Below are 20,144 nucleotides of genomic sequence, written 5' to 3' on the forward strand. Positions count from 1 at the left end.
GCGCCCCCCTCCACCACTGCTATGACCGAATGTCTAGTCACAGCTGTGCGTCAGCGCGCATGCGTTTGCAGCGACTCTTTCCACGCTGTGCATCAAGTTTGAATTAAGTGACGGACAATAAATAGAGAAGAGACACGTTCAGGTGTGTTAACATGTTAGTGGTAAATACCTTAAGACAATTAATGACACGAGTCTGTTAAATGTAAGACTTCGCTAAACAGATAAATACTATTAATATTGTAATGTTTTACTTTTCTTGTTCAATCTCATTATAGGCCTAATTATTCTCTCATTATCATTACAGGCTATATCTATTAAATCCTTAATATAGTTATGAACCCAATAATTACATAATTAATGTTATACATTAATGACAATATAACATAAAAAGCACAAATTAGAAAAAAATCACAACAAATAAAACACAACATGACTCATTTTGAATAAAACCACAGCCAAGCCAAAAGATTTAAAAGAAAATATACTATAAGCTACTGAGCCTTTTCTAAAGCTTGTATTTACAATTCAAGTATTTTACAATTTCTCAGAATCAAAGGAAACTTTAAGGCACGATGAAACTAATAAGTTCAATTTAATTTCATAGAAAGAGAATAAAGATAAGTAAATATGATTCCTAGAAAGTGCACTTATCTGTGTACTGATATATGTCCTGCGTAAAATATGGTTTGGAGACTGTACATTTGAAGTGTATAAATAAATTATAAACAATAATAAACTGTCAAGCACAATATTGAATTTCAATAGCCTGCACTACACTGCTTGTGTACTATCGACTTGTTATACATCCAAAATGAACAAACTGAACAACAGTATGATTTAACCTATCACAATATTGTATGAAAATCAAGTGTTAAAGCATTTTGGAGATTTATGAGCTCCAAATAGTTTATATATCAAACCATTTTCAGTTCGTTTTGAAAAACATCTAAATCCTGTATCCTGTTCTAACATGGAAATATTCAGAAGTGCATTGCATTTAGTAACAAACAGAACACATAAGATCCAAGTGAAATGTGATTCCAGTGTTTGAAGTTTAATCAGGACAACAAACCAAAAAACATCAGTAGTGCAACTTGCAGTAGTAGCTTTGACGTAAAAAAAGAGATAAACAAAATACGACATCGCAACAGAAGATTGAGGATCGAAGCCAAAACTCGATTTAGCTCAGGCCTGCTTCATGAAATAGGATTACTGAGTTGATTGTAAGACTTTGCAGTATAAAACCAAGAACAAGGACTTAAATTAAGAGCACCATCCTCGGTTTTACTCAAATTTATTAATATAACTCAATAATTCTGCTTTGTGAGTTTCAGCTTAGCAGGCGGAGATCCACATCAATCTCCAGCTGAAGGGATGACTTCTCTTCGCTGCCAGCTTTGTATCTTAACTCACTGAGCAACAGGAACATTGTAACAGCAGATTCCGGGAGTGTTGCATATTCTTTATGATGAATAATGGACAGCTTAAGCATGTGAAAGGTCAAGGATCTGGTCATGTGTGGGATATTCAGGCAGGCTGCAACACTAGAGTGAATTTACGTCTGTTCAAGATGCTCTTGGAAGAATTTGAGAACCTCAGTGGAACACAGTGACAGACTCCTAAATACACCTGTACACGTATTAAAGTCAGAACAAATAAACTACACTAACCCCACACTCACTTACACGCAAACACACATTCATGAACTTGATAAATAAATTTAAAGGAAGAAAACATATAAGGAGATGTACAGCAGATGGTGTCTATTACAAGTCTTCCCAATCACAGAGAATAATAGCAGGCTTGTCCCTGACAAGTGAACTCATTAAATAAAATCAAGACCACAAATGTCAGTGTGTCCAGTCAATCCAGGAGAAAACATAGTAGCTGGGTATAACTTAAAGCAGTTGATTTGACTCATACATGTTTGACTTTGGGGCCTTTTAAATGTCTGAAAAAGTGAATCAAGAATACTTCAAGTACTTTAAATGTTTCTTAACATGATCCATTTGGAAATCATGCCTTCACCCAGCCAGTACACATTAATGCCTGTTAGCTTATAACACCCACGCTGGTCCACACTGAGGTGATGACAGAAAACAGTTTTTATTTCTGTTGACCAGACAAGCACAAAGTATCATGTCCACCTTGCCGAGTCAAGTCCTTCACTTTGAAAGGAAATATAGTGTCCTCTTCTGCCCCCTACAGGCCAGAACTGAGTCAACATCTTCCTCAGTGCCTTACAGGAAGACAAACTCATCACTGTTTCTTCTGTTATTACTCATGCCCAGTTTGCCCGGGGGAAGGATGTGAGCTGCAGGTCCACTGTGATTACTGCTGTGACCCTCTAGACCATAGTCCTGACCCTGGCCTTCTACAAAAGTAAAGATGGGGTACTTCTCCTTAGTTGATGACAGAGCCTGGAAGGAAAACAAAGACCTGTCTCAAAAATACTACAGAATATAACAAGTAGATTGATTAAAAAGGGAAAAATTATATGGCAAAAGAGTATGCACACATTCTTTGAATTTCCTCCTCCACTAAAAAATGTGATTTACTTCACTTGGATGTTTGAACTTGTGCTGTGAATAATGATGTATGTACAAAGTTTGACACTACAGGGCTGTTTTCACATTCATGTGCTGAAGGAGGAAAGTTTTTTGAAAATCAATTATGCTAATTTAGGATGATTAAATTACATTTCTGCCAGTTGACTAATCGTTAAAATCAACTGTCAGCACTAAACTTAATACCTGTCATAAACAATAAATTCTTTAGAGCATAGGAGATAGGAGTTGAAATTTTGCTCATCTTCAGATATTAAACGTAATCAAATGTATAGTCAGCTAGTTGGAGGAGGGTATAAAAACTCACCACACTAACAGCAGAACAAAGAGACTCAAAGTCCTTCTTGTTGCTGGCGTAGAAGCCGATGGTACAGCTGGGATCCATACGGTTGAAGGGCATCTTTTTGGGAGAGCTACAGTGGAAGGACTAGGGGGTGATAAAAGATGACAAAAATTCATACACTACAAATGTCAAAGAAACAAAGTGTTACTAAGTCAATAACTAGACATGAGATGAAAGGCGACAGTCTAAAATCCAAAATAAGGTGTGAAAAGCAACCGACCTCCAGTGAGAAGTTGGCTTGTGTGACATCCACCACAGGCTGGCAGTAGTGAGGGTCCAGATACAGCAGCTGCTCGTCTGACAGACAGTCAGGAGACAGCAGGAAGAGGAATTGAAACACAGTATTTAGAGGTATGAAATCACCATCATCATCATTTTTAGGGTAGTAACGGATGAATCGCTCTGTCATATATTTGTTGTGTCTTAGATTTTGTTGGTACTGACTCAAGTAGAAACTTGTTTGGTTGAGTAGCAGTTCCTTTTAATAACATACGAATACTACTACTACTACCAAAGAAAACAACCACTGTATTAAAATGTAACAAAGCAGGCCAAACGTCTCTCTTAAATAAGTTAATGTCTCTTTCCATAAGGTTTTGTTTTCAGAGCAAACTATTCATGACATCTAATTTGTGTCTCAGTGATAATCCTGAAAATCATTATTTCAGGGATTACAAAGAAGTATATTTTGGAAAGCGTTTCCTTGGTTGACAGAGTCTAAACCTATCATAGGCAGCAGTTACACAGTCTAGGTTTGTGTCTTTGCAGCTGTACCAATCCTACCACAGTGTTTACTGTGCAGGTGTGGCTCAGTGGTGAAGACCATGAGTTGTAACTTCCCTGTTTCAAATGCAGCTGAGTGCAAGTATTGCATCTTTACTGTTGCCATCTAATAACAACATAAAGTGTAGATTTAGTGTTCCACCATGAGCAAACTTTAAAATGATAGGGTTAAAGTTAGTTGGTTATGGTTAGCGGCACCATTATCACTCTGCTGTGATTCTGTACTGAAGAAACTGTTTTTGAATAAATATAGGATGAAATCTCAGTTGTTTCTGTATACACTTTAATGGGTATTACTGTACCTTTACCACAGTCACCTAGTAGGCTATGATTCCAAGTGTTTTTTTAAGTTTGCTCTGGTTCGGCACATTTACCATAACATCACCACCAGAAAAGCAATATCAACAATTCAAAGATTATTAACCTGGGAAAGATGTACCACTTGGAGAAGTGCTTCCCAGTGCTCATAAATATATAAAGACAGTTTCAGGTACATATTTTTATCCGTTGAATGGATTGTGAAATGTTTAAACCACCTGTTTACACAAGAAGGAAAATCACTAAGGATGAGCTGGTTGATCCTGATTGAGATGTTGATTAAAATAATCTTTGCTCTGATTGAGCCATTATCACAACTATTACAAAAGAGGCTCCATATAAGCACAGCTACAGTCATTTGTGGTAGTTGCAGTTTGTTTGTTCGACCTCTCCTTCAAGCCCTGTAGAAATCAGTCTCCTGTTAAACCCACTGCAAACACAGCAGTGTTTTTTTGGTGCTTATGTTTAACTAGGCTTAGTGTTTAGTCAACCAACCCTCGATAGGCGAGTAAAGCACGAGAGAAACTGGAGAGATAAGATTAAAAGGAGGCAGTAAGACAAGTAGTATGTGTCCAGTGCAAGTATATCATGTTTTGATAATACTACAAAAGCACCATTCCTTTCTGATGTAGATATTACCAGCAACTCTTTAGTCCTGGCTCTTGAAATGCTGTATTCTTAAGAAAAATATTGTCATTCCCTTGCATCATATCATTGTTAAAAACAGCAAGTGGAGGCTGTTTCTCACCTTGGAAGCCGATAAAATACAACGAATGCTTTGGTTTCCCCCCAATGATTCCAATACAACATTCCAGCTTTAGGATGTTCTGGAAATGAACAAAATGGCTTTTAATTGGAGTCAAGAGATACAACAGAGTGCTTAAATGTAGGCAGCAACACAAGAGAAGTTTTAAAACATCCTTTTAGTGAAAACATGGGTGGTGTGAGTCAGAACATACAGACCTTGACACATTCGATGTAAGATGGGTTGAGGGCCTCCCCTCCCAGCCGAACAGGCACCAATATGATGACAGACTTCCAGGCTTGGCTGGACGGATCGGAGGGATTGTGGCTTAGTGACAGATCACACAGACGCACCACGTCCTCCTTGTACACTAGAACGTACACAGACATGATGAGAAAAATTATGCACAACTCAAGAACATGCAAGATGACCATGAGATTGTTCCAAAGGACTACACAATGGACCAAACATACATAGTGACATTGTGAACTGAAATCTTTCAATTCAACACAGAGCTAATCTCACCTGTACAGTCCTGAGCCACATATACAGCCAGGTTGTGCAGCACAGATGTTTTAGCCACTGCTTTCCTGAAAAAGACATATTCAATATTATTATTAACATTATTATTAACACTAATCAATATTTAAACCAGTATGTAAATATTTCAGTAAATATTGTCTTCTAATGCCCTTACCGTAGTATATGTGCCACTACAGAGGGGCCGTACCAGTCACCAGCTTTCTTCCCTGAACTTTTACCAATTCCCACCAGCTGGTGAACCCCAAAAGGTGCTGGAGGTTGATCCCCGAACCAGGTGACCAGCTTGTGGTGGATGGGCTCTGCCTGCCTGTCCCTTGTACACTCAGGCCTCTTCTTCTGGCTGCATTTGGGGGCCTGATCCCTTGGCAGTGTCTTTTCAGGGGTGCTGGGTCTTCGTGGGGAGCCAAAAGAAGGTATGGGGACCCCTCCAGCCCGGGCTGGGGAACGCGGTCGGAACACCTCAAAGTCAACATCGGTTAGCGGCTGAGCATCCGGCCAAGTCCAGTCTATAGAATACATAAAAAAGGTTTGGCTCTTAGTAATTAACCACAACCAGGATTTAATTTCTTCAATCTATAGCTTTAAACTATCTGAGTGTTTATCATTTGAATTCAATATGAACTGGAATGGACAATGAAAATATGTTACAACAGACAGATTGAGACAGTGCGGAAGAGAGAAACACTGTCAGCAGTTAAAAGAAATAAAACAAAAGACAATATGACAGCAGTGTAAACTAATATTATAAATGAAACTGAGTAAATAAATTCTTGCAGCAGCGACACAAAAGTGGCCAGAAGAAAAAAGGAATTAGACAAAGAGAAAGGATGCAGCCAACTCATTCACTTAAATCCTTTCATTTAAAGCAAGTACTTGCTTCCTGCAGGGAGAACGTAATGTGTGTCACACTGCTGAAGATCTGTTTGACTTATTTGGAAAAACACAAGTGCTGACGGGGTGTGTAAATTGACTTAAGAGTATAATTTCTGTAAGAGAAAACAAACCTCTGGGCATCAAGTGGACCACGAGGCCCTGTGCCAGCAGCATCTGTCCGCTGCGCAGCATGCAGCCCCAGCCGCAGTCTGTGGTCCAGGTAGAGCCCTCCAACTGAGGAAACTCCCTCCTGTAGGTCAGCCAAATCCTGGACACAAAAGCCAGACGGAACCGCTCCACCTCGTCTGAGAGTGAGCGACGTGACGGGATGGAGGAAGACAAATAAACAAAAAAGACAGAGAGAGATTGTCTGATATTAATGTGACATGAGAAAGATCAGTTTACATGTTTGAGGATTAAAGCTAGAAAAGATGTATAAGCCTGAAAAGTTGTCCAGGGTAAAATGTGTACAGTGGATTGGATTGGAGTACCATATTAATTTAAAACTGTTCTATCCTTGAAATCAGCACTGCATGTCTGAAAGAAAAGCACTGCTTTCTCTTCACTAATGTAAACCCAGCAAGAAATGGGTTCACACCACATTGGTTAACCAAAACACACATTACTTCAACACCTCGAGTCTAGTCTTCTTGAGGTTTCCCTTTCAAGAGAGGAAATACGTTTCTGGGTGAATCCCTTTCATACAATACATTTGAGGTATATTTTGAGAGTACCTTCACTGTTGAGCAGGTAGGAGTGTCCCAGGACAATGACTGGTGATATTTTGTTGAAGGAGGTTTTAGATTTAACAGTCCAACCTACAGTTAGAAAATGAGCAAGAGAAAGGATGTTGGAGAGAGAGTTCACAAAGTATCTAGGCTGTCTTAGGCTACATGCAAACACGTTGTCGACCATAAAACATGATCGTATTTTATAAAATACATAGAAAAAGATTCAATCATCCAAATGAGCACACATGTACATACATTATTAAATCACATGTTCATGTACATGAGGAAACATCCGCACATTCTCCCTCAAAGACTGACGAACCATATTTGACATTGTTCCATGCTGACATCAGTTTGGCTTTGAGTTTGTCCATCTCGTCTGGCTCTCCGGTTGCTTCTTTGCTGGGATCTGAAGTCTGTGCCGGCCTGCTGAGACTGAAGCTACCCTGCTGCTCCGGGGGCTGCTGCTGCCTCCGGCCCTCCACCAGTTCGTCCTGCATCACTCCCCCAACATACTGAGCTGCGCTGGGGGAAACGGAGTTCATGGCTCTGAGCTCTCAGAGCTGGACACTGGTGCTCATCATTGCAACACAGAACTGAGGGGTAAGAAAAAGGAGGACAGGAGTAAGAGATTAAGTTAACTATTGACTGTTGATGTTCAGACGGCCTCTCCTTCAAGTTTAGATGGCTTTGGATTGGAGTTACTTTGTAAATGCTATATGTGCTTATGCTTTCATAAGGCAAACTATTTTAACACATAAAACTGGCATTGTTTTGCGTTGTTTCTAATTATTAACAAATCCCATTGAAAGACAAAAAGTACTGCCTGTGTAGCCAAAGCCGGATATAATCCTGTTATTTTTTTTTTTGTTAAGTTTTGACTTCTGTGGGGGGGAAAAAAGTGCTCATGTGTTTTAGAAAATGACTTAATCTGACTCATTGAAAATGAGTGATCTGTCCAGTATGAACCACTAGGATTGGGGCCAAGTGCCACAGACAGTGAGGTCAAAGTATTAACAGAGGGACTAAAGCAATGTTGGTTCTGGCATTTTCGCAAGTTTTGTTGACAATAAAAAGAATATTGAATATTTACAGCGTTATACTTTAAATTCAAGAGGTTGTAGTGGTAAGGTTGATTTAGTTATGGTAAATTCATCTACTACATTCTTATTCACACTTTTTTAGCAAGTTGTTACTGAGAGGGTACGTTTGTACAGCAATGATAAATGTTCAGGTTATACATTAACTTTCACAGACACTGATTTCTTGGCTGTATGCTGGAGTATTTCAGTAGAAACCATTAATTAACTGACATTAAACTGTCAAATCACAGTTGTATTATACAGCAGAAACAAATAGTGTTAATCATAGGCTGTACAAACCAAAAGCAAGTCCTCACTTCCTGAAAAAGTATAAATGAATGCAACATACACATTGTCAGTGCAGTCTCAAGTCATCCACCTTCAACTACACAATTGCGCAATAAACAAAATATTGAGGAAATTAACAATGACTTTTCCACCCTAACTTGAAACTGATGAGTCTGAGTTTCAATTGGGAACAGCAACTACAGTGTGTAGTCGCTGATCTAAACATTTTTGTGGAAAAAATAAATCATCATGTGATTAGCATTTGACAACCGGTATGTTGAGCATGTTCAGCATCTGTGAAAGTCATCTGATTATGGTGGCTGTCATCATCAATCATTGTAGATCGAGCTGTTAAGAGCTTATAGTGCATTTACAGTGGTGGACAGTAACTAAGTCCATGGACTCAAGTATTGTACTTAAATTTGAGGTGCATGTACTCTACATGAATATTTCCGTTTGATAAAATTTTATATTTCCAATCCACTACTTTTCAGAGGGAAACATTGTACTTTGTACTCCACTGCACTTATTTGACAGTTCAGATCAAGATTTGACACAGTGGATGATGGAAAAGCTTTTAAAATCTGTGGTTTTCAACCTTTTTGTCTTTTGATGTCTTACAAAATGCAGTGTGTAGTCGGGCTCACATTTCAGATGTCTAGAAATTGTTTACAGCTCCACCAATTAGTAATTTTCCCCTTCTCACATAGTTTAAATTCAATAATGTTCAAATGATGATAATAATAATAATAATAATAATTACAAACTTTATTTATATAGCACTTTTCTTAACAATGTTACAACGTGCTTTACAGAAGAAATAAACCAAACAAGGCAGAAATTATCCAACATTTCACCAAACATCAAAGATTAGAGGAAAAAAAATCCAAAAACTGAAAATAGATTTGTGTATCTGAACGTTTTTTTCTTCTTTCCTTTACCATTAATCATCTCATGACCCCCCCATACTTTGGATGATACTTTGGGTGATACCACCTCCAGCAGCTACAACAGTAACATGCTGCTTACACACACTGACGCTTCAATATTGTTGTTATTATGAATATAATTATTATCATTATGATTATGATCATTATTATCATTATTATTAATGTCATATACTCTTTATGCAGGCATCAGTCAGAGCTCCCCTCACTGACTCAAACTGGTACAGACCACTGCTGCCCTGATTTTAACTGGCATTAAGAGATATGATCATATTACTTTTGTACCCGAGCCCACAGAGTCTGGAGGCTTTGACAGCAAAGGAGCAGTCTGCCTGTCCAGACTAGACTGTCTTTAGTATCTTAAATGTCTTCTTAAATCCTTCTTGTATCAGGAAGCTTTCGTGAATGTTCGACAAGTTGCTGGCTTTTATTATCTCAAGTTTAACAATGTATATTTAATGTTTGACTCTAATTACTGCTTAATAATTCTTTATTATTTTCTGTTAAGCACTTTAAAAACGTGCTGCATAAATAAAGATTATTGTTATTATTATTACTATTATTAAGAACAGTCAGGGGGACGAAACGAGTGCTTTTACCTTAATATTTCGACTACATTTTGCTGTCAATTGCCAGTGTAATAAGACAAAGAATATAGCTTTCTTCTGAAACAAGACTAACAGTAAATCTAATTCCAATCGAACAATTAGCGACCGTCGTGCCCGACCACCTCGTCTATACATCGCTAACTCGCTTATGATTAAAAGGTTTGCCAATGAACAACTACGTACCGTCTGTAAAATCCAGTTAAGTTGGTCTACACCTTGTAGCTGGTTTACTCATTTCAGATATTTCGTCTGTTTTCACCCAAGTCTTCTTCAGCCCTTACAGATAAAGAAGAGCACTATTGGCTCGCTGAAGCTACAGCTAAATGCACGCTAGCACCGGCGCTAGCTAGCATTTAAACCTGACTGACTCGAGGGTTTCAGTGACTATCCAAACAAACGAATCTGATCATTTATCCGTAAGGTAAGAGTTCCTCCATTTACCAAACGAGCTAATTTGTACACATTACTGCGAAGAAAACCCAGTACATATTGGGCTTGTTTCCCTGGCCGGAGAAAGCTTTGACGGCTGAGAACACTTCCTGTTGTCCTTTCCTGTAATGACACGATTGGTTGAAGTAATCACAATGAGAATGCTGATTGGATAATACTCGAATCGTTGACACTAGTGGTGTGCTATTGGCTGATATTAACTCTTACGGTTACGTAATCTGTAACCTAGGCTACGAATCACATGATACTACATAACATTAAAAATAATAATAGTAATACATTTAATCTGCACAGCACTTTCCATTCAACGTGAAACTCAAAGTGCTACAGTTTAACATAGTTAACGTAAAGAAAATAACAATAAAAGTTCAATTGAAAAGGCCTTCCTGGAGAGAAGGGCTTTTAGGCTGATGGTTAGGGTTGCTTTTAAAAACATGTATTTATTTTTATGACCACTGTTTTCACTGACATTGTTGGTTTTTACAGTACTTACAAGTGTCCTAACATTAGTTTCATGGATGTGAAATATTTCACTGAGCAATTTTGGGATGATCGATGAATAAATGTACAGTTTTTGTACAGGCAAATGTCTCTTTTTCTCTGTGTTTTGGGGTTTGGTGCTTTAAAGTAAAGCAGTAGTAAAAATAAAATAAAAAGATTAGTGTGCTGAAAAACTTAAACCAAACCTTTGGGCTAAAATATGTTTTAAAAAATAAATATATATAGCAGGTTAAATATAGGTGCAACAAATAACATCAATTATTAATTAATGACTCCATTCCATTGACTTGTCTCAGTAGTAGGCCTTTACAAGTACAGCAATATTATAGATAATATCACAATGACTCTATCCCATCCAGAGACACTACACATGACATTAACATACACAGTCATCATCAGTGTTTGACCCTTCAAAACTTACAGGCGGCCACATTCGATGACATTAGTCACACCTGATGTGACATATCAATTCTTTGTGACAGTTGTGTGTGTGATTACCTGCATGTTTACGGTAGATAGACAAAGTGCTTACTGTGACAATATATCAGGATTGCTGCAAGATCTTGATCATGGGACAAAGAGAGAGAGAGAAATGGCGCATTTTGGAACAAATCTCAGATTTTTATTCCACTTACTGCACTTCAGGTGTCTGCATTTGGAATCACATCAATCACAACAAAAATGCCCCATGGTACAAATAAATACATTATCAGTGAACAGAGAAACGTGGAATGTTTTTTATAACTGGACTTTTGTGTTTATCTGTAGAATTAATATTTGTATATATTATATTTACTTCTTCAAAGTAACTTACAAACAATACCACCAAATGAAGATTTTTTTTGTCAAATAAAGTGCATTTATACTACTCTCTCTTGTCAATCACAAAAAGAAAAAAAACAACAGAAATTCTCAAACATGTAACACTTGTATAGACACAATTGATTGGGAAAAGGCCTGAAAGTGGGCATAACAGCTGTATAAGATTACATTACAGTTAGTTTTGTGATTAGAGCCGACCCGATGACTCGTTTTTTTACATCAAGATATAAAAGAACTCCTTCCTATCAGTAGAATATATAAGACCGTATATTTAAAAATGTTAATCTCTATTCCAGAGGATAACAGTCACGTGAAGATCACAACGACAGAAAAGGAATAGATTCATGTTTCAAGTGTTCATATGATAATTACTGCAAATATCTTGTCATTAGAAACTTAAATGCATATTTAGTAACCCTATGGCTAATAACACCCATTCTGCAGTATATCTGTGGTCTTGGCTTCATTACAGAATACCACTCCAACAGATAATTAATGAACACCACATGGGATCATGTTCAAAGTGGACGTTTTGGACCAGTGGAGGGCAGTAGAGTCGCATGCCGAATAAAAAACCCACTGACAAATGTACTGCATGAGACTTTCATGTTCTGCATGGGATTTTCTACTTGATGGTGTAAAATCATGAAATACATTATGACACATCGTTTGATTAGAGGATGGATTACTAACTGAATCCTTTTCAAAAATGTTAATCCATTAAATCAACTTATGCTGCATTAAAAATGTATTATGTAATATTTTAATATAATATTGACGGTAAAGCTGCAACGATTATTTGATAGAAAATGAATCTGCTACTAGTTTGATAACCAAATAATCATTTCAGTCATTTTTCAAGCTAAAATGTCAAAAATGTTCTGGTTCCAGCTTCTTATATATGATAATTTTGCTGGTTTTCTCCATCATTTATGACAGTAGATTAACTATCTTAAGGTTTTCGACTGTTAGTCAGACCAAACAAGACATCAACATGGCCTCTAAGAAATTGTGAATGCAAATTTTTTCCACTATTTTTTAACATTTCATAGACTATAATAGAATAGAAGTAATTGTTAGTTGCAGCACTAATTGACGGGTTATGTGAAAAAGTTGTATACTGCCCATACTGCGAAGATCTATCCTCACACTTTGATCTGTTTTCAGCTAAAACAACGTAGCCAGCTCATGTAAAACAATGTGCCACCGCTCATAGCACAACTGTACACTAACTATTTAGTTCAAAAACAGCATATGTTGGTGACTGAACTTGAACAAACTGTGAAACTGAGACTGAAACACTCTTGTTTGAGTCTAAAGTTTGGACTTGAACACATTTTAGTCTTTGAAAGTGACATTTAACAATGCATCAAAGCTGGATTACATTGGTTAACCCCTGCTTTCTTAGTCAATAAATGACGTAGTAGCAGTACAGTGACAGCAGTCCTCACGCACAACTGTACATGGTGTGCATAAGATTATGTACACTGGATAGTTACTAACAATGAAGTATATGGAGATGTGTAAGAGTCTTGGGAGAAGGAAACAACTTAATTCTGTTACCTGAACATTTCACCTTTTCAGCACTGATGCTAGGATGATTTAAACACCTTTATCAGTATGTTACACAGCAAAATGTGAGCATTATATATTTTAATCTTGCTTACCTAACTTGTACCTAACAACACAAGTCACTTTGATTATAGATAACCTTGTTTTCAAAATAACAGGTTCATTGTGATATACCATGCTCATATCCATTAACCCTATACCTTTGTCTGCTATTGAGCCCTTTGACTAATACATTTCTGTATGCTACATCCATGACTGCCTGCTTTCCCTGTTCTGGCTCAAGTCAACATGTGCTTTAATCATTTTCATTTATGTTATTGTATATCCACAGAAGCTATCCTAATTGCGCCAGTGCGATTTGTTAATGAAGTAGAAGAAGGTTTTCTTCTTGTTCTTTATTTCCAGTTTGATTTCAGTCATGACCCTTGCTAAGTCAACTGCGTTGAGTGTAATTATCCCCTGAAAAGACACATACATACTTCTCAACTTACTCACTCTCAAAACACACTCCCAGTTCATGGAACCACAGGGGTATGGATTTAAATGCAAATATCAGCTGCTGACACTGCTGCCTCTTGTGGCAATGTGTGTGTGTGTGTGTGTGTGTGTGTGTGTGTGTGTGTGTGTGTGTGTGTGTGTGTGTGTAGGTTGCAGTCAGACGCAGAGGGAGAAAAGGGCTGTGGTAGCCCTCCTGTGAAGGGGAGATAAGCGCTGAGCCTGAGCCTTCAAGAACCACCAGAAATAGACCCAAGGTGGCTTTACACACGCACGCACGCACGAACGCACACATGCACAAACCCATCCCCTCTGACAGTGGGGGCTGGACAGTGCTTGAAATGACATCTGCTGACAGAGTGCCTGGTCTGGCTTTGTCAGACCAAGCACATCATCTGAGAGAAAGTAAACTGCTGGATGGGGAATAAATGAGCTTAATCATCTTAACGCTTGCTTACACACTGTAGTCAAACTGATCCTGTGTGTCATTTGTGTTGTTTGATGCAAACATTACGGTTCAACTGTGCCTCAGTTTATCCCCCCTGTTTCATCTCGTGTTTGAAACATAGTAAAATGAAGAAAGGGCTGGTTGAAAGACAAAATAGAGCGACTGGATTTGGTATTCACAGTATTCAGCATGTTTTGATCGGTAAAGCACTTTTTGACCTTCTTGTACTATTATACACGTACAGTACATACCATATGACATGCATCCACAGAGACCCACACACATATACATCTGATAAAGTGTTCCACATTACATTAAGAGCCTTCTTATTAAATAATTCATAATAGAAAATCAACAGTTAATGCACCTTTACAGTAAATGTTTTACTCCTGGTTTCACGTTAGAATCAGTAAATGATTGGAATCAATAAATAACACTTTATATACTCTGAAACTGGAATGTACATTGTTTGTAAGTGCTTGACTTCTGTTGCATTGTTTGTCCAAAAAAAACAGGCATATTGTTTTTTTTTCCCACATAGGGACTGCATGGGGTCACATTTTCGGTGGGTGGCTTCCTGTTGCAGCTTTGTCAAATGGTGAACTTGCCGGACCTTGGGTCACCACTGCAGTCCCAAAAAACACTCGCCCTCCAGTGGGAGTGTCAGACCTTCCCGCTGTGCCTCCTTGCTTCTCCCCCGCCGCCTTAGTCTGCTGGTCTCTGTTCTTAGCGCCCTCCTGCGAGCCAAGCTTGATTGGCCCGAGGACGCTTTTGGCCACGGTGGTCAGCTGGCTGACAAAGCTCGTCTTGTCTCCAGGAGAGACGGGGCGTGACTTACAGAGGGAAGGTCCGCAGAGGGAGGGGGTGACGGCGGTAGGGGAGGGAGAGGGAGAAGGCGAATGCTCCTCCACCACTTCCAGGCGACATTTGTCTTCCCAGTCAAGGGTTCCCCGGTAGCAGTTGACAGCTCCAAGTCCTTGCCTTACCTTCCCCAGAGAGAGTGACGGCCCATGTGGAGGGACGACAGGAGCAAGAACCCGAGCTGGGAGTTTGGGGCTTCTGGAGCCAAAGTCTGGAGTCCTCGATTCACTGCTCTCAGCTCCAGCCTTTCTCAAGCTGTCCCCCATACCTGATGGTTTAAATGTTTTGCTCATGCTCAGAGGACCTCCTGTCACAGTCATGCTCATGCCAATGCATTTATCTGAAGAAGCAGCAGAGTTCTCGGTGAAGGCAGCACTGGGTAAACCAGGCCTACTAGGACCACTCTTGTTGTCTCTGTCCTGCCTTGGTTCAGTTTTGCCCGCTAGCAGCTGCCCTTGGGGATTTTTACTGTTTGATGACACACTTTTGGCAGCCTTGGTGTCAAGCTCTTTTGATTTTAAGTCTGCTTGACCCTGGAGGATCTTCTCAGGCTCCTTCTGAACAGAGAGACTTCCTGTTGTTTTGGTAGGAGTGCTAGGAGTTATAGTTTTAGTGGTTTCTGCAATTAATCTGGAGCTGTGGCCACCGTGTGAACTCAAGGGCAGCTCACCTGTATGAGTTTTTCTTGTTAAGGATGACGGGGATACTATTGCTCCAACTCGACTCAGTCTCTCCAGGACTGTCCCGGTCTCAGCCTCCCTCTCTTTCTCCCTCTCCCGTCCTCTCTCCCTCTCTTCCCTCTCCCTCCCGGCCAGCAGTGTTTCTCTGCTGAGCGGTGACTCCTGTCTCCCCAGCCTCCTCACAGGCTTCAGTACACCAGTCTCTGGGGTTATCGAGGATGGCAGGGGCGAAGGGTTAGGTGGTAGATTTTCTCCGTCTGTCTCCAGCAGGCTCTGGAGCCCAAGCTCACAGAGAAAGGCATCCTTACGGTACTCAGAGTGCTGCACCTCCAGGCTGTGCTTCCTCAGTGGACCCCCCAGTCCTCCCGTTGAACTGGACTGGGTCAAAGGCGAGCCCAGCTTCTCTGCTGACTGAACCCGCTTAAGAAGAGGCGAACGCGGGGGCTCAGCACTCTTGGGTCTGGGACGGACTACCGGTGGTGAGGAGTGGAGCTTGGCAGGGAAGGACTGGGTGGTGTTCGAGCTTCCGACAGTGTGGCCTGGCAAGGGGGGAGGCGAAGACTGGGTAGGGGATGGGGTGTGGGCGAGCGGGGATAGGGGGATGTTGCCAGCAGACTTACAACGGGCAGAGCGATACTGGCGGTGGAGTTTAGGGGAGAGGCCGTGCAGGGAGCTAGGCCTCATGTGCTGAGAAGGAGCAGGGGAGTTTGGAGTGCTGGAGGCTGGAGAGCTGCTCTGGGATGAAGCGCCTGAAGAGTCACAGAGAGAAAAGGGAAGTAAGAGAACAGCTCAGATATATAAAATCTAAAAGAAAAAGGTAATTTTTATTTGACAGTTTTATTTGATGTTTCTTTATTAAATAGTACTCCACCAATTTAGCTCCTGTAACATTGTCGGAATAATGATGGACAAAGATAATTTCTTTTGTTCCATTTCTTGTGAAAAACCAGGTATCTATGTTACCGACAATGCAACTCAATTTATTCACTTGACCCTACAGATTTCAGTGTTATGCTAGTAGAAACTAATGTAGCCTCAAGCCACTACTCTGAAGTAGAGATGAAGAGCATGCTACAGAGGTCTGATGACCTTCGTTCTGAATCCACAACTTTGGATTTTTCTGCCCCAACGTCATCATCACATGCAGAGATTTCGAGCAGCTCCTCGTGCAGTGCTTTATAAAAACACTCATCAATACTTTTGATTAAATTGCTTCCGGAAAGGAAAAATTAAAGAACAACCCCCCATTAAATGAAGGAAACTACCTGCTTCATTTTTATACTTAAAGAAGAAATGCTCATCCATGAGTCAATACTTTATATTCAACTGATGTGTAGGTACTGTATACACCTCTGTATAATTAACAGTGTACACTTGACCCACTGCATCTCTAACTGCTGACCTGGCATTAGCTCAGTAAAGTGAATTTTAGTATAGTATAATTTATGGCTATCGAAGCTAACTTTCTAGAATAATTTCTAATTCTCTGTTCTAGAAATGATCTGATCAGTAAAACTCTGTGCAGCTTTTAAATAGTCTAAAATCTTTGTGAAGTGATCTGTGAATTTCTATCTTAACGCTTTTGTGTGCGTGTGTAGTTCCAGTGTCCTACCCAGGTATGAGGGCTCAGGGGTGGAGCGGTAGCCCTGAGTGGGGGACCGGGCAGACAGGCTGTGAGTTGGGGATCCAGGAAGACTCTCGCTGGAGGACAGAGAGCGATTTAGGGAGGACAGGCTGCGGCTGGTGTGGAGGAGATTGGACTGCTTTGTGATCTTGCGGAACAATGAGTTTCGTTTCTTACTGCAGGAGACAGACCAGAAGATGATAAGAGACATCTGAAGTGGGATTGATATATATGGGCAATACATAAATCTATTTAAAACACTTGCCTTTAAAGGGCAATACCAAGGTTTTGCATGTTATCCGCAAATCATACTTTAAACTGATGCTGACCATTTTTCCAAAGCCATTAATCACCAGTTGTGTCATTGTGAGAATCAGCTGTGACATGAAAATCCATCCCAATTCATTTGCTGCCTTTATTCATTTTTCTTTAGGTTTTAAACAATTGCCACATTTTAAGGCTAAACTGCAAGTGTGAAACTGCATTCATGAGATCTGCTGTAAGAAAATCTGATCCACGAAACAAACAAGGAGACAGCGCGAATGTTGTGAAGAAAGATTATCATAATTTAGTTGTTCCTTGCATTACTGTACTCCAGCTGAGTCTCAAGTGTCAAATGTATATTTGCAACAGCAATGATGACATTTAATAATAGAGAAGGAAGTTATGTCTTTAAAGTCAAACTGATTTATGTAGTATATTGAAAGGATTGGAAACCAATGTAAAACAGGAAATGCACAGGTGCAATTAATAACATTAGTAACAATTAATGATGGCTGAATTACATTTAGTTTTTCCAAAATCATGACTCTGGTACAGAACATGATGGTTCACCAGTTGCCACTAGATACAAAGGCACAGGCTGTCAAAAATACAATCAGATATATTTACAGTATTCTTGTGTACAATTTAATTATACAAGTATATTGCACTATATGATAGAAAAAAAGACGAACCCATTTATTATTAACAGTCTGCTGGTGAAACATGAGATCAGCTACTACAGTAACACAGTGCTGTGGAGCAGGTGCATTGGTACCTACCTGTCCTGGCCGTCCTTCCCCATGGTCCTCTTGTTTCGTCGGGCCATCTTACACTTATAGCTGGCTTTGCGGGCAGGACCCACTTTGATGGAGGTGTTCTCAAAAGGTGTAGTTGTGACTGTCACCTTGTTACCACTCTGCACAGATCAATGGTGTTAGACAGTTTCTACACAGATGCTTTAAACTCTCCCAATGTCAAAGTTATTTTCTGTATCTACCACAAACTGACCTGCTAGTATGTTGCCTACATTCACAGAATTCATTAGCAAAGAAAAAAGCTACACGAGAGCTGCAAGCCCCTTTCCTTGAGATTGACTACTTAATAATAGACAATTAAGTGGCTCTTCGTTGACGAAAACAGAAAAATGAGAGAGAAATATTGATTTTACCAAATCTACAGTATAACTGAGAATGAGCAGACCCAGTGATTCCTACCTTGAGGATGAGCTCCACCACCTCAGTGTGGACCAGACCATGCACAGGCTCCCCGTTGACATGAGTGATGAGGTCACCAGCACACAGGCCAGATTCCTGTGCAGGGCCGCCCTCCTCCACATGCTACCAACACACACATAACATTTTGAGCACATAACAGGGAAACATCAATTATATTTTAGTATTTTTAAAATAAAGCTAAATGCACGTATTTGACTGATTCTAAAACTGAGATCAATCATCAACTTTCAGCATTATTAGATATTACAAAATCTCTCAAGTGCTGTGTGTCAACCATCTATCTTTATGTATAACAGCCCTAATTCCTAATTCTACTTTTCTCTGTAATTACAATTATTAAACAATACATATTTGCTTCCTTTTTAGTTCAATGATCTATTTTTAATACTAGATTTATCCAATATGAATTTAAAATACTCATTCTTGAGTCAAAGCACAAGCCAGACTTCGGCTCCAGTACAAAACATCTGCACATAGTCAGAAAATACTGTACATATAATTACAATTAAGGCTGCAAATATCAATGATTTTTATAATTGATTGCTCTACTATCTACATCTGCTACTATTATCTTCTGAATTAATCAACTCATTGTTTGGTCTATCAAATGTCAGAAAATTGTGAAAATGACCATCACCATAGGGTCTTCAAGTTGCACACCTATATCAAACAGTAAAAAACCTTAAGATATTCCATTTATTGTCACAAAAGTTAAAGAATAACAGCAAATCCTAACCACGGAGAAGATGGAAAATGTATGAAAAATTACCTCAACAATTAATTACATCATGTTGGGCCTTCATGCCATGGCCCAAAGCACATGGCTTTTCTTTGTCTGCTGAAAGACAAGCTGCGGCCTAACAGGAAAGATCAAGGCCTGAATTTGAGTGTCTTCGGTCCTCAAACAGAGGGGGAGAGCGCCAAGGGGGCTCTCGACCCCCTCCCTGCCCCCTCTCATCCCCTTGGACTAGGGTCAAATCAGCCTGAGCTCAACATCCCATAATCCCTTGATTCTCATCCCTGATTGGCTGTGAGACACCTGTCACCCCTATTTACAAAAGTCCGCTGCACGGAGGAAACTTTGCCTTTCATAGTTATCCTGCTGGAAGAGACGTTCGTCCTCTCCACCAAAGCGGGAGACTGATAAAGGTACCATGCGTGATACCCTTTCCCAATCTTTTGTTTTGCTCGACCTCGCTGGACAAGACGAGATTTCAGCTGTTTGACCGAAAGGTAACAGCAATTGGATCCTTTCTACTCTTACATGTATGGTAAGAGCCTTGTAGCAAGGCTATCACCAACAATCATAAAATGGCTCCCTATGATTTTCTGTTGATTAACTAACTAATAAATCTGCTAATCAT

At 39.6% G+C, this 20,144-nt stretch overlaps 2 protein-coding genes across 2 annotated transcripts in view; both read right to left on the reverse strand.

The window, feature by feature from the left end:
• Positions 1 to 1,033: 1,033 nt before the first annotated feature.
• On the reverse strand, positions 1,034 to 10,353 carry atg4da (autophagy related 4D, cysteine peptidase a). Its single transcript, XM_062435499.1, has 11 exons — positions 10,012 to 10,353; positions 7,226 to 7,499; positions 6,907 to 6,990; positions 6,304 to 6,477; positions 5,454 to 5,805; positions 5,282 to 5,346; positions 4,975 to 5,126; positions 4,760 to 4,838; positions 3,131 to 3,207; positions 2,875 to 2,994; positions 1,034 to 2,420 (listed from the first exon to the last, which is right to left on the reverse strand). The coding sequence occupies exons 2-11, from the start codon at positions 7,446 to 7,448 to the stop codon at positions 2,241 to 2,243; spliced, it is 1,506 nt and encodes a 501-aa protein (XP_062291483.1). The 5' UTR covers positions 7,449 to 7,499; positions 10,012 to 10,353; the 3' UTR covers positions 1,034 to 2,240.
• A 4,317-nt stretch (positions 10,354 to 14,670) lies between these two features.
• Positions 14,671 to 20,144, reverse strand: part of mast1a (microtubule associated serine/threonine kinase 1a) — a 67,550-nt gene continuing 62,076 nt past the window's right edge. The window contains exons 24-27 of the mRNA XM_062427083.1: positions 18,760 to 18,882; positions 18,325 to 18,461; positions 17,270 to 17,457; positions 14,671 to 16,406 (exon numbers count right to left, since the gene is read on the reverse strand). Of these exons, the coding sequence (XP_062283067.1) occupies positions 14,671 to 16,406; positions 17,270 to 17,457; positions 18,325 to 18,461; positions 18,760 to 18,882 (2,184 nt within the window). The remainder of the gene's footprint in view (positions 16,407 to 17,269; positions 17,458 to 18,324; positions 18,462 to 18,759; positions 18,883 to 20,144) is intronic.

This window comes from Scomber scombrus, chromosome 2 (assembly GCF_963691925.1).
Source record: "Scomber scombrus chromosome 2, fScoSco1.1, whole genome shotgun sequence".
NCBI lineage: Eukaryota > Metazoa > Chordata > Actinopteri > Scombriformes > Scombridae > Scomber > Scomber scombrus.

What these genes read in the sequence shown, in the direction of transcription:
- atg4da (XM_062435499.1), bottom strand. Translation starts at nt 7,448, where the DNA reads ATGAACTCCGTTTCCCCCAGCGCAGCTCAGTATGTTGGGGGAGTGATG. An exon ending in TGTGGCTCAGGACTGTACAG is followed by an intron (nt 5,127 to 5,281) that starts GTGAGATTAGCT and finishes TGTACGTTCTAG; the next exon opens with TGTACAAGGAGGACGTGGTG. An exon ending in CTTACATCGAATGTGTCAAG is followed by an intron (nt 4,839 to 4,974) that starts GTCTGTATGTTC and finishes GTTCATTTCCAG; the next exon opens with AACATCCTAAAGCTGGAATG.